A 13,079-nucleotide genomic window follows, 5' to 3' on the forward strand; every position below is an offset into this window, starting at 1 on the left:
TTAGATTTACAAATATGAACAGCTACATGTGCATCTGTTTCAAGGTGACATCACATTCACTTGATGTGGTGTCAGGGTTGTTGCAACACAAGCTCAGTGTAACATCGTAGGCCACAGTCACCACAGATAAATAATGACAATTACATTATTTGCACAAAGCCACAGATCTAATTATGGAGGAATACTACTGTTAAATATAAATAAACAACTGAATGAATAAATAAATACAAAATGAGAAGATCAATAAGTACATCTTGGAATTGATGACCGAATAGTCAAATGTTACACTCCAATCTCTCACACACACACACACACACACACACACACACACACACACACACACACACACACACACACACACACACACACACACACACACACACACACACACACACACACACACACACACACACACACACACACACACACACACACACACACACACACACACACACACACACACACACACACACACACACACACACACACACACACACACACACACACACACACACACACACACACACACACACACACACACACACACACACACACACACACACACACACACACACACACACACACACACACACACACACACACACACACACACACACACACACACACACACACACACACACACACACACACACACACACACACACACACACACACACACACACACACACACACACACACACACACACACACACACACACACACACACACACAGGGGCAGGGGCAGATTTGATTAAGCAAATTGAATATCAATGTTTAAACATAATGAGGGGGCGGGGCTTCTACATCCATGTACTGTAACACTAGCAGTAGAGGGTGTCACCTTTTCTTGCCTTTATTAATTGACCGATTCATTTCAAGATGTATTCATTTATCTAACTATCTGTGTAACATTTATTCAATCATCATAGTATTTAGACAATTATAACATGTATTATATTCTTATTATTTACATGTTTTAATAAAGTAAATCCAGCCCAACTGAGCAACTGCCATTACAGTTGTAATGTCAACCGCAGAATTTGGCACATAATGGACAAATCATGTGAAACACAGCATTCCAAAAATGTTAAGACCTGTGTCAATGCTGAACGGATTTAGAGTAGCTTAATATGATGTTCTAAGGCGTACAGTACACCTGGAGTCTGTTTGTCAAAGCTGTATTTAGGAGTGTGTGTGATACTGCAAACACACGTTTCACAAAAGAATGATTTTTTTTCCCAATACACAAATTACCATTGTATAAAAAAATATTCTTTAGACATTTAAACAAAGTTAATTCAATAAGCACAAGTCTCTCTAAAATGTCAACAACACAAAGAAACAATCATGCATGCTTTGTTTTCCCTCACCACGTCCTTCTGAGTGAGGGAAAAATGTCATTGTACATCTTCCCCTGTCTGTACAACACTTCCATTCTGGACATGTATATTCATCCAGGACATCTATGCAAATATGGTGAACATCTCCGTTGATATTTTACATTGTTTTGCTCCATCTCATGTGACATTGTTCATTCACAAATCTAACACAGTAGATTTACCAATGAAGAGGAAATACATGTACATAACCCACCAGGTTTTGGCAGGGAAACCTTGTGTTGCTCCATTTAGTGCAAAAGGTAGTATTCTGTTGCGGTGTACATTTTGGCCTCGATGTCAATGTTCCTCTTAGCTGAGTTTCTGCAGTAATTTGTCCTCTTTAAGTCCAAACTGCACACTCACAGACATCTCTGCTATGAACTGTTCACATGCCGCCTTGGTCACCTGCTTGCAGTAGCGCAGGTCGATGAGACAGATGCTCCCGCAGCGCTTGAAGAATGTGAGGGAGTGGTCTGTGACCCTGTTACACACTGGAGGGGGAGAGAGAAAACAATATGAGGGGGTCCTCTGTGGCTCAGTTGGTAGAGGATGGCTCTAACGATGCTTAGGTTGTGGGTTCAATTCCCGCTGGGACCGTATATCCCCCCCAAAATTATACACTTACTGCAATGTAAGTCACTTTGGATAAAAGCGTCAGCTAAATGGCATATAGCAAAGACATCCGATGCTTTATGGAGATTATCAGTTGATAACACAAAGCTTGTAGGGAAAAAAAAAACTCCAATGCCTTGTTCATTAAGAAGCAACTCAATAAAATGGCTGAAGGAGAGAAAATGTGCCAGAGAGAGGCTGTTCTGAGTGATGCAAGGTTAGGTATCTCACCTGACAGGTTGATCTCTGTGAGGGAATCCCGGGTAGTGGTCCCTGCGGCTGTCAGCAGGTTGACGGACTGGTCGTTGATGTGGTTGCAGTAACTCAGGTCCAGTCTAGACAATAAGGGCATGTTCCTGATGATCAAACGCAGAGATGTGTCTGTGACATCCAGTCCGGCCAAACGAAAGTCCACAATGTTCCGAAGCTTACTGCGGTTGTCCAATTGACCTGGGCGGACACAGAGTTAACAAAGCACATATTTAAACACTCCTCGCGCACTGAAACAGGGTTAAACACTTTACAATTGATCTTGGCTAACCACTCTCTTCATCTCATTCAACGCATGTAAATGTAAACCATTTCAGAATCTAAAGAATCCGCAATCGTACAAATGAATTTTGAGGAGGAGTCTCACTGTGTGAACATTTCCTTTCATGCTTAATAGAACCACTAGGTGGTGCTCTCATGTAGTCTTCTCAATTCATTTGATTCTCTACTGTTGCCGGCGGCTACCTGGTCTGTTGTCAGTCGGGGGAGAGAGCAGGTCCCTCATCTGGGCGTCTTTAAGCCCCTCCACCCACTGGACATCCAGGGTGCGCAGCAGGGGGCAGCTGGAGGTGCAGAGAGCAGAGACGGCCACCCACGAGCACCCTGAGAGCAGCAACATCCGCAGACCTGCAGAGCGAGCACAGAGCCACCGATGGGAGAAAGGTTCAAATGTGGAGAATCACAGATCAGTAGACAGCCACCGAGTAGATCTCTAGATAAAAGAAAGCACAGTGCCGGTAGTCGACATGGTGAGGTTCCTGGCACACATACCTGGCAGTCTGTTTATGAGCCAGCTTAATTGCTTCTTGGAAATGTTGGTCCAGCTGAGGTCCAGTGAGAGGGGCTGTCTGCGGATGATGCCACTGAGCATGAGTGGAGTGATGGACTTACAGCGGTTCAGATCAATCTTGGTCCACAGTCTCTTATCACAGCACCTGGGCAAGAAAAAGTCAGAGAACTGCAATAGTCAACATCTGTTATGGACTGCACATTGCCCCTCATGCGCCCATTGTGATGGGTATTTGAATATGAGTGATGTGAGTGTTCTGTGATGTTTATTTGTGTTTTAAAAAGGATGTGTTTAATATGTTGGCCCTCAAATGACCAATAGAACACATATTTAGATCTGTGGTTTGGTGCTCTCACCATCTGTTCCAGGTCTTGCAGACGCGCATGCAGACACACAGCTCCTTGTGTGGGAGGTATCCAAAGATCTTCATCCACACCTCCCGCTGCACTGCATGGGTCTTCCCGTCCATCAGGGGCAGTCTGTCTGGAGGGGGGCTGATGGGGGGCGGCCGGATGACGTGGCGCTCCATTTGGACACACTTGGGTGGGGAGCGTGGGGGCAGGGGCCGGGTGCCTGGGGAGCTCCTGTTGAAGCCCAGAGGGGTGATCTGGCTGGGGTAGAAGTGGCGCAGCTCCCAGGGGGTGCCGTTCATCTCTCTAGTCCTGAGGTGGGTGCGCTCCCCTCCCAGGTCACTGCCGTTACGGAACGCCCTCTTGGGCTCCTCATTCTCGCTCTCTGGCTCCACTTTGAGGGGCTGGCGATTCTCATTGGCCAGGCAGTCCTCGGTCTTCTGGATCTCCTGGTTAAGTGCTTTGCTCAGCTCTTTGCTCAGCTCCTTGTTGGGTAAACGGCGCTTGCGTCGCGCTTTGGGACGTGGGCCCTTTTCCTGGGGTTCGCTGCCCCCCTCGCTACTGGGGCCAGCCCGCGGGGAGCTGCAGTGAGACTGGTCGCTGTCTAGAAGGGGCGTTTTGAGAGGACTCGGCAGGTCTGCCTTTGTGTCCTCTTCATCGTCTGCTTCGTCCTCCGCCTCTCCTAGTCGCCGTCTCCTCTCCAGGGCACGTCTGTACTGAGACTCCCTCTCCTCTTCATCCACCTCCTCTTCCTCCTCCTCGTCTTCCTCCTGGTCCTCCGCCTCTGTCTTGATTTGATGCAGAAGTTTGGGGAACAGAGGATCATCTGACTTTCCCTGTGGGTGTTAAGAGAACATACAACATCTATGGGCACCAGAGCGCATATCATATGACTCAACATCCGACAGGTCTTACGAAAAGAGTAGCTTGGTATGAAAATGTATATACATCGTCATGGTGTAAGTCTCCTTTTAATGAAACAAATACACCATTCATTTTGCATTGACAATCACATCATCAAATCACAAGTCACCGAAAGGTGAAACGGCTCTCTACCTTCTTCCTCACATAGAGGTCTTCTTCCTCATCGTCATCGAAGAGCTTCCTCTTCTTCCTCAGTTTGTCTTCAGGCCTGGGCCGGGGCAGGCAGCTGGGGGACAGGAGTGGCGGGTGTCTGTTCAGGGGCTCGTCGGGTCTGTATCTGGGCGTCTCGTCCCGCTCAGGCTTCCTCTTGGCCGTTGACGCGGTACAGTCGCCTTCCTCCTTGATGGTCCTCTGCTCCCTCAGCAGGGAGCCGGGGAGGTTGGACGCGTACTTGAACCCTGGACCCCTTTTTTGCTTGCAGACCAAAAGGGAGGAAAAGGGGCAAGACAACTTTATACCTTTTGCCTATCACAAACGGGTCAAAGTCATTTGAAACGACATGCACTGCCTTTGTCAAGACATGTAATGCACCGCTGCCTGTTAAGAATGTTTTTGCTTCCCCTCTGATAGAAACAGAGCCTAAAGCCATGTGGTACGATCAGTAGATGAACAGGAAGTGGCGACGACAAAGTCAAAAGGTACAGCACTGTTAGATGCCACTGACATTTCAGTTGAAAATAATTCCAGAGATAACTCAAGTTCCCTTTATCCTAGGTCTTATGAAAATCACACAATACCCTTCATTTACATCCTACATGCTGTATCTGTGACAAGTGCATTATCTAAGGAGAAAGTCACAAAATCTGTGATGCACTGAAATATCTAAGCTGTTCTTACAGTATGCACACATCTCTTCTATTGGCTAAACATAACGTCTGGTCATGCATGTTATACAAGTCCTGTTACATAACTCCATACAATTCTACATTAATATAGGCACTCACTTTTCCTGTTTTCCCAGCGTAGTTGCATTTGGGACACTCCCAACAGTTAGGAAGTTCGTCGTTCACCACTCCAGAAGCATCTTTCACCTGACAATCAGGAAGAAACAGAGAGAGTTCAGTGGAGAAAGAGCAGAAGGGAGTCTAACGTACAATTCGTTTACCGCAGAGCGTCATGAAAAGGGAACTGAAAGCATGACTGTTGTGACCCATGTCAAAAGGCAGTTTAACACTTTTCTTTCCTCAGTCGCACCAAAAAAAGAAAGCGTCTCAAACTCAGTATGCCATCACCCGCAAGTCCGAGGCACTGCCAAGTGGCAGCATCTATCGAACGACCTTAATCCTTTAGCCCCTTAGTGTACTTTATGTCTGGAATACTTTGACAACAAATGTTCCCTCAAGTTCTGATGAAGATCCGAACCAGGGAACAGGGAACAGGTTTGAACAAGGTCTTGCTATGGCTTGCTAGGTTTTTGGCAAAATGGTTGCTGAGAGGGCGTGAGAAGTTTTACATGGTGCTTTGCATTTAGCGCATGCTCAGCGTAATGTGACGACAGATGGACACTTCTCCTCCTGTACTACAGTCACTACATTCAGATGGAGGGCAAGAAGCCATGAGCCGGGTTCAGTGTTAAACAGGAAGTACATAACAATACCTCATCAATCTGCCTGAAACGACAACAACAGCACACTACCTTCAAACACCGTGACTCACATGCAATTGGTTGAAAGGTGAACATTCCAGGCACACTACTCTCGTAATGTGAGTCACAAAGCATGCAAATCACTCTCTCTCAACTGACTCTTGAATCATCCTGACTCAGGTGGAGACTTGTGCTTCTGAATTCCAAATACGTAGGCCTCCTATAGGCCCAACCCCCTAGCCACTCACTAGGCTGAGAGAATTGGAGACCTATTAGCCATTCGGCGCACACACTCACACACTCAGTCTTTCTCACCTTAAGGCAGTTGGGGTGGACAATCTCATTGCAGATGGAGCACTCCATGAGCATGACGTGGAACTTGTCCTCCTCCTCCTCCAGTGTGTCCTCCTTCCCAGCCTCTCCACAGACCACACACACAGCCGTGTGGGGCAGGACTGGCTACGATGACCAAACACATAAAAAAACAAAGATAAACACACACATTCAGTCACAATCACGGTCACAAATACCACAGATTGTGCAACAATATTTCCACATAGTGTTAATAAGCCACTGCTAGCCATTGTTTTGTTTCCTACTATAAAAGAGAATCATTAACAGGTATCAGTGACCACGTCAAGCCGCACCCAAATGTTCACTGAATAGAATGAACAGAATCAGGCCTTTTACATAAAAGGATGGATGAGTCATATTTGCTGAAAAGAAAAATGTTAGCACTTCATAGTAGGTCAGTGCAACTCCGGTTCTTTTTAACTTCTCACGGACACCTCTTAAGACCACACTATTCAAGACCCTGAAACTGTCAAGTTGTGTCAACGTGTTATTATTGTTTCCAAGACAAATGTGTTTTCTTTTACATTGTTGGCACATTACAGAGGCACTGGACAAGCCAATACGCTAACTGAACCATCTGCTCTTAATCTTATGCCCTAGAGATTTAGTCAGTCTAGAACCTGTGGTTACTACAGATGACTCACCGCAATGCACTGCCTCATGATACACGACTGCTTCATGCGTCCCGGCCCCCCGAACTTCTTCATGTCCTTGCAGAAGTGACACTCTCCACACTCTGTCCGCATGCACGCCTCGCATTTTCGACAGCGCGTCCTCCTCCGCCTTGCCCCGGACGAGCTGCGATTGGACGGCAGCTTGACCGCTGTCGACGTCCCCATCTTGGGCTTTGGCCGGTTGGCAGCCCGTTGCTGTGGAGAGAAGAGGGTGAGATTGCGGGGACACATCCATCTGCAGATAGAACCATAACATCCTACCCATTGTCGCTGAGGGCAAACCTCTGTCCCACTGCCACTGGACTACTAGTCATGGACCTCCCTGAGCTTTGAAACACCACTTGAGAACCCAGGGGCAAATGTTTTGACTACTACTGCCTGAGCTGATAAATAAAGAAGCATCCTTCCAACTCATTACTGAACACAGAACAGCCAGAGTGATCCACTTCTGCAGGCCCGGAGCTCGCCGAGGCCGCGGGCTATGAGCCACATACCTCTCCAAATGACAACGCCAAATCTGTTTATCAAATCCCGTTCAAGGAAAAACAAAAACTCTCCTAGGTCTTTCTCTCTGTGGAAACACATTGAAGCTCAAAGATAAAACATGGATTTTAAGCCTCTATGTCGAATAGAGCCGGCAGAAAAAAATAAAACCATAAAAATAAAGAGATTCCATGCGCCATTACTGAGAAGCGTTTCCTTTTTTTTTACTGCAGAGATGAGTGTTTCCTTGGCAACACAGTTGCCTTTCGTGTGCTAACCATTTGAAGAGAATAATGAGAGGAGAGGAGAGAAGAAATAGCAGAGACGGACTGTACTTTTACTGTGACGAGGGGCTGGGGAGTGGTTCTAATTGTTTGGAAATAGGATGATTTATGATTGCTATCGCAGAAGTAAAAAACTGCTCCTTCATTTTTCTCACCGAGAACACAAATAGCTTTAGGCCATAGGAGGGATGTGCACACTAAGGAACACAGTTGGGTGATCAATGTGCAAGCTTAGGTTATCCACATGCCCTGGGGCTGTACCAACTGGCAATAAAACCACTTTAAATGTGCTGGGATAGATGGGTGACATGGCAGGTCGATTGTTGTCGAGTGCCATTCACCTTCCCCTCAGAGGCTGAAGCAACAGCAGCGGCAGAAGAAGAGAGGACATAGAGAGACATTGAGTCTTTAAGGGGAAACTAGGGGAAGTTAACAAGATGGAAATGCACCATGACATTCCAGTCCAAATGAAATCAGATTTTTTTTTCAATCGTAGGATCTATTAAGGGTGGGGGAGAATAGTCTAGAATCTGTTGACAATCACAAAGAGCCCTCTCAGTCCCAGTTTAGCATGGTGTCCTGCCTCTGATCGACCTGCAAAGGACAGTGATGAATCCTGTTTGAAGACTGCCACACCAGGAAGGGTACAGTGCTAATGACTGTATTAATACAAGTTAAAACAACAGTGTTGTTTGGACCACAGCGGGTCAGTTACATCATAGCAGGCTTACAGTAGATGTATTTCTGACTGCAGGCAATATCTCTCCATCGGAAAAGGCCTGACCAACACACAATGTTTTCAATTAACGATGAATCCACAACAGTAAAATACTTTCATCTCCTCAACAGAAGGGCTGTGACATGGCTGTAGGGTTATGTAACGTTCCTTCAGGAACAGATATGCGTAATAAGGGAATTCTTGCACAGGGCTTAAAGAGAGAGAAAAACATTTTCAGGGTCACTGAGAACAACATGTTCCTTCATGAACACCAGAATAACATTTTCACCGGGAAGACATACCAGAACACATTTTTTACCAGGAAGTCTTTTTCAGGTTTGGAGAGTGTTGTTGTTGTGAACATTTTTAAAAAGCCCTCAGAAGAAGGGCTGAGGCTGCAAATGATTCAACTATCAGCATTTCACAACATTCAAGTGTGATTGTGAAATATCCCTCCCTGGCCTTGTCTTAAATTGTTGAAATTCTTATACCAGCAATTGTTCAGAGACCTTTGCACAGAACTTGTATCAATAATGTTACCTACACAACGTATAGGGAATGTTATGACAGTACACAACGTATAGGGAACGTTACTTATGACAGTACACAACGTCCATTACACAACAACGCAGACACTAATAGACCCAAGTAATTAATATAGCGATCGTCACCAGAGACCCATGTTAAATAATCAGCCTCTCTCTCTCTCATTGAGAGACAAACATTTTACATATTTGGCATGACAGCATAACAAGTGAAGTGCAAATACTCTCTGAACCTCAATCAAATCAAAGAGATCATCCCACAATGCCAGACAGTGGTGAGCCTGTGTAATGAGTATGTCATTGGGCTGGGTAAATGAGTTTGTGTATTAGTTTATCACAGGTAGGCTAGTACAACCTTTTATTCTTTTCAATGACTCATGGTTTTTATTACATGCCATGTAATGTGAAACCTCTGAAACTGAAGAAAAAAATAATTGTGTGTGTTTAAATGAGGAGGTCCTTCCCACGATGACACATCCATGAGTCAAGGGTGTTTGTCTTTCTCCTCTGTCTCTCTCCTAAACAACTTAACATCAGCCTCGGGGTTCCTCTCTCTACACCTCTTAATCCCTGTGTCCCTGTAGAATCCTGTATATCAGTAGGTCCATTTTATACGTATCGAACGTATGGAGCTTTCAATCTTTAGGACACCACGATAACTAAAAAAAACAATAACAATGCAAAATGTGTTAACAATTAATGTGTCATTATTATCGTTAACTTCCATTGTACGGACGAGTCTGGACCTCTACGGCAGACCAGGTAGCCTACAAAAGCAAAAACAGCTGACTAGTAGCACTTACTGTAACTTGCTTGAGCAATGTGCTAGGAATGTAAGGTTGGTTTGTTGAGGCCTGGGAACACAACATGGGGGCCATGTCTAAGGAGTACAGTCTTCTGACTCAGAGTTTCAGCATTCACTACAGTGGGAGGAAGTCACAAGGTTCACCATCTGCAATGGACCTCACCACAGTGCACAAAGGGGAGGGAAGTCTGTGACAGATCTCTATTACTGTGCCAAAAGAATGAGATCAAAATAAACCCCTTTATGAACAATGGCTATGAGAGGTTGTGTGGGTGTGTATGCATTGTGCTGCAACGCTCCAAGCTCATGTTCTATGCTACGTCGGTTTATTCAGAATGAGAGCATTGGACAGCAGTTAAAAGCAATGCTTCCTTGCAATCATTTAGACTGTGAAGCTGTTATAGTTCACCTTTAAAGTGGAGAGAAATCACACCGTTTCTCTAAACACACAGGTCTAGCAGGTATGTGCAGCTTGGGGAGAAACCCTCAACTAAAAGTAGCTGAACAGGCTGTAAGAGCGGTCAAGTGCTGTGAGAGCTCCTCATTGTTCCAGGCTCTCCCCATCCCCCTCCCCAGCTCCTGCTGCCAAACAACACAGCCTCCAGCTCTCTTAAAGGCACAGGGCAATGGAGAGGGAGGAGAAAATCACCTAGATATGGTTCTTTCACACTAATGCAACTCCAGATGGTTAGTAGTGGTATGAGCATGCCAAGAAGAGTGCCGTACAAACTGTACGTGATGAGTGGAGCTACCTCTGGTACGGCCTAAGTGGCAAATATGTAGCATATCCTGTTTAGACTGTAAGGACTGAAAAACACTATCGTTCCTTGTTTTTTTGTGCAAAAGTAGATGAGTATTGTCAGTGAGTGCAGTATTGTTCCTAGTATATTTATGACCATCGATGGTCCAGTTATGTCACACGTATCTAGAGACATAAACAAACTGTCTGACTTGTGTCTTTACTTCTACTCAGTAGCGAATGTGCCAACACTGTTGAAATGCGTGAGTCTCACGGCGATTGCGTGAGACTTGGCAGCTCTGGACCGTCTGACTATTACTATCCTACTATAACAAGATAAAGAGTCTGACTATTACTATCCTTGAGCCTAGGGTGAAGCAGAGAGGAAAGGCTGTTTCACATGTACAGTCACGCTGCTTCCTTCTCTCCCACACCCTCGTTCAGCTCACACTGAACACAATATGACAACAGCGACACAATCCAATCCCAGTATCGAGGAAACCTAAACAAAAAACGACCACAATCTTGACAGTTGAATAGCTTCGGTGGCTTGAAAACAACAGTGTGACACAAACAGAGGTAGTAACAACGGGAGGGGGGGGGGGGGTCATGTGAAATCACTATGCACTAATATAGAATAAAATACCTGAAATTAAGATGGGATCAAGTAACTAGTTTGGCGGGCAACTAATGCTATCTCTTTTGATTCTTGGGGTGGGAGATAACTAGATAAACTAAAGTGGGGGAGATCGTTACAACAATAGAGACCATGGAAAAGAGCATTCTGTCTGCATAACATAACCTGTGGAAAAAGGCTGGCACTGTTTACTGAAACGACAAACCAGGTGATATGTGTGTGTCCTTTCTGCCAGAGTAGAGGTAAGAGTAGAGAGAAAAAGGAAAGAGATTGAGGGATCGGAGAAAAAAAACACATTCTACTCACAGGATGACTCGTCTAAAGCCCCCCTTTGAGAAAGCCACAACAGAGCATGCAGATAAGCAACCCAAAATGGTTGGTGGTGTGCTCTGACCTGTTCAGATTCTGAATCGTAATCCTCATCGTCCGCACTCAATGACAAGGCCATGGTTCCTCTGTTCTCATCGCTTGTCCAGCGCAGAGCAAAGTGACATGGCTGAAGCCTCCGATCCGCTGCTGTTCCGCTGTTCCCTCCTGGCTCTGGGCCGCCCCCCTCTCCCTCCCTCGTCACACACACAGCTCAGGGACAGGCAGCTGCACACATTTGCGGAACCTAGGATGGTAGGGGAAGGTAAGGGCAATACCGCTACCTGATTGGTTGGCGAAGCAGGGAAGGTAGGGCAATACCGCTACTTGATTGGTTGGCGAAGCACTCATGAAGAGCCAGCCAATGAGGGGGCTCTTCACGAGTGCTCCGCCAACCAATCAGGTAGCGGTATTGCCCTACCTTCCCCTACCATCCTAGGTTCCGCAAATTCGCCAGCTGCACAGGCACACACAGGGCAGGAAGCCTCATGAATATGCGTCGGGAAGGTCAGGACAGGGGGGGGCAGGCCAAGCCAATGGAGAGGCAGATGGCATTCGGTTACAAGGTTTCTTACAATGGGTGCCCAGAATCAAAGAGGGTGGGGCTGGAGGGGGGTAGGGGAGGAACAGTCCAAAATAGTCCAGACAGAGGGTCATTGGAGGAGACAGGGGCAAGGGGAAGACATCTGGCTCCTTGGGAATTTGGGGGTAGGGGGGGTAAAAACGAATACATTTTTGTTGCCTAGTGGCATTTGAGACTGAGAGTCCTTTTTGAAAATGATTGAAGATGGGTTTCACTTTGCTACTTTGCCAGAAACAGGAAGCCATCAGTGGATCTGGGTTTGATTGTCTGTCCTTAAAGTTTTACAGATAGATACGTCTTTTGTTTTTCTGACAACCTTGTGTTATTTCTTGATTGTCCCAGACAGAAATATTTCATTGGCAGTAAGTACAGGTAGGAATCTCATTGAGTGTTTTAAATTGGGCAATCTGATTTAATCACTTAAAAACACTTGATGCATGTATACAAAAATAAATACAGACTACCTCAATACCTGAGTCAGAGACATTCTTACATCTGTGCACATAAAAGGATGTAAGAGTAAACAATTACGGTACAATTTGTGAGATTAAAATATGCTGTACAAATAGACTGCTGCCCTTCTTCCCTAAACCCCCATGCCCCATCGAACATAGTTAGTACCCCACAAAACAAATGACTGTACAAAGAATTTAAGCCTTTATGGTGTCGGTTTATGTTTAACTAGGAGGTGTTAATTAAAGATCAGTACAAATACATCAGTGCAACAACAACAACAACAACAACAACAACAACAATTGTAGAGAGCCATAGCTTTGCATTAAGAGCAATCCAAAATGTTGAGATGGCTTGAGGAGTGAGAGGGTACTGTTTTTTGAGCCAACCTCCTGCCAAACCTCCTACCAAACAGGTGCTGCCTTACCTCCCTCGTTTTGTGGAGTTTAGTATAGAAACATGCCTCCAGGTCCTAATAAAACAGCACCTGTATGAGGAAAGACAGGTGTGAAGGGGCAATATAATCAG

General features: G+C 45.5%; 1 protein-coding gene across 1 annotated transcript; it reads right to left on the reverse strand.

Moving 5' to 3' along the window:
• Positions 1 to 1,006: 1,006 nt before the first annotated feature.
• On the reverse strand, positions 1,007 to 11,668 carry kdm2ba (lysine (K)-specific demethylase 2Ba). The gene is made up of 10 exons (XM_080531431.1): positions 11,544 to 11,668; positions 6,909 to 7,133; positions 6,226 to 6,369; positions 5,270 to 5,356; positions 4,458 to 4,739; positions 3,408 to 4,237; positions 3,033 to 3,196; positions 2,727 to 2,888; positions 2,223 to 2,441; positions 1,007 to 1,870 (listed from the first exon to the last, which is right to left on the reverse strand). The coding sequence occupies exons 1-10, from the start codon at positions 11,595 to 11,597 to the stop codon at positions 1,689 to 1,691; spliced, it is 2,349 nt and encodes a 782-aa protein (XP_080387557.1). The 5' UTR covers positions 11,598 to 11,668; the 3' UTR covers positions 1,007 to 1,688.
• Positions 11,669 to 13,079: the final 1,411 nt, after the last annotated feature.

Source organism: Nansenia antarctica (genome assembly GCF_963989245.1).
Source record: "Nansenia antarctica genome assembly, chromosome: 5".
Lineage (NCBI taxonomy): Eukaryota > Metazoa > Chordata > Actinopteri > Argentiniformes > Microstomatidae > Nansenia > Nansenia antarctica.

Coding starts and splice junctions, on each gene's coding strand:
- kdm2ba (XM_080531431.1), bottom strand. CDS start 11,597: ATGGCCTTGTCATTGAGTGCGGACGATGAGGATTACGATTCAGAATCT. Junction 7,134..11,543: donor ACGATTCAGAATCTGAACAG/GTCAGAGCACAC, acceptor TTCTCTCCACAG/CAACGGGCTGCCAACCGGCC. Junction 5,357..6,225: donor TCCACCCCAACTGCCTTAAG/GTGAGAAAGACT, acceptor CCTGATTGTCAG/GTGAAAGATGCTTCTGGAGT.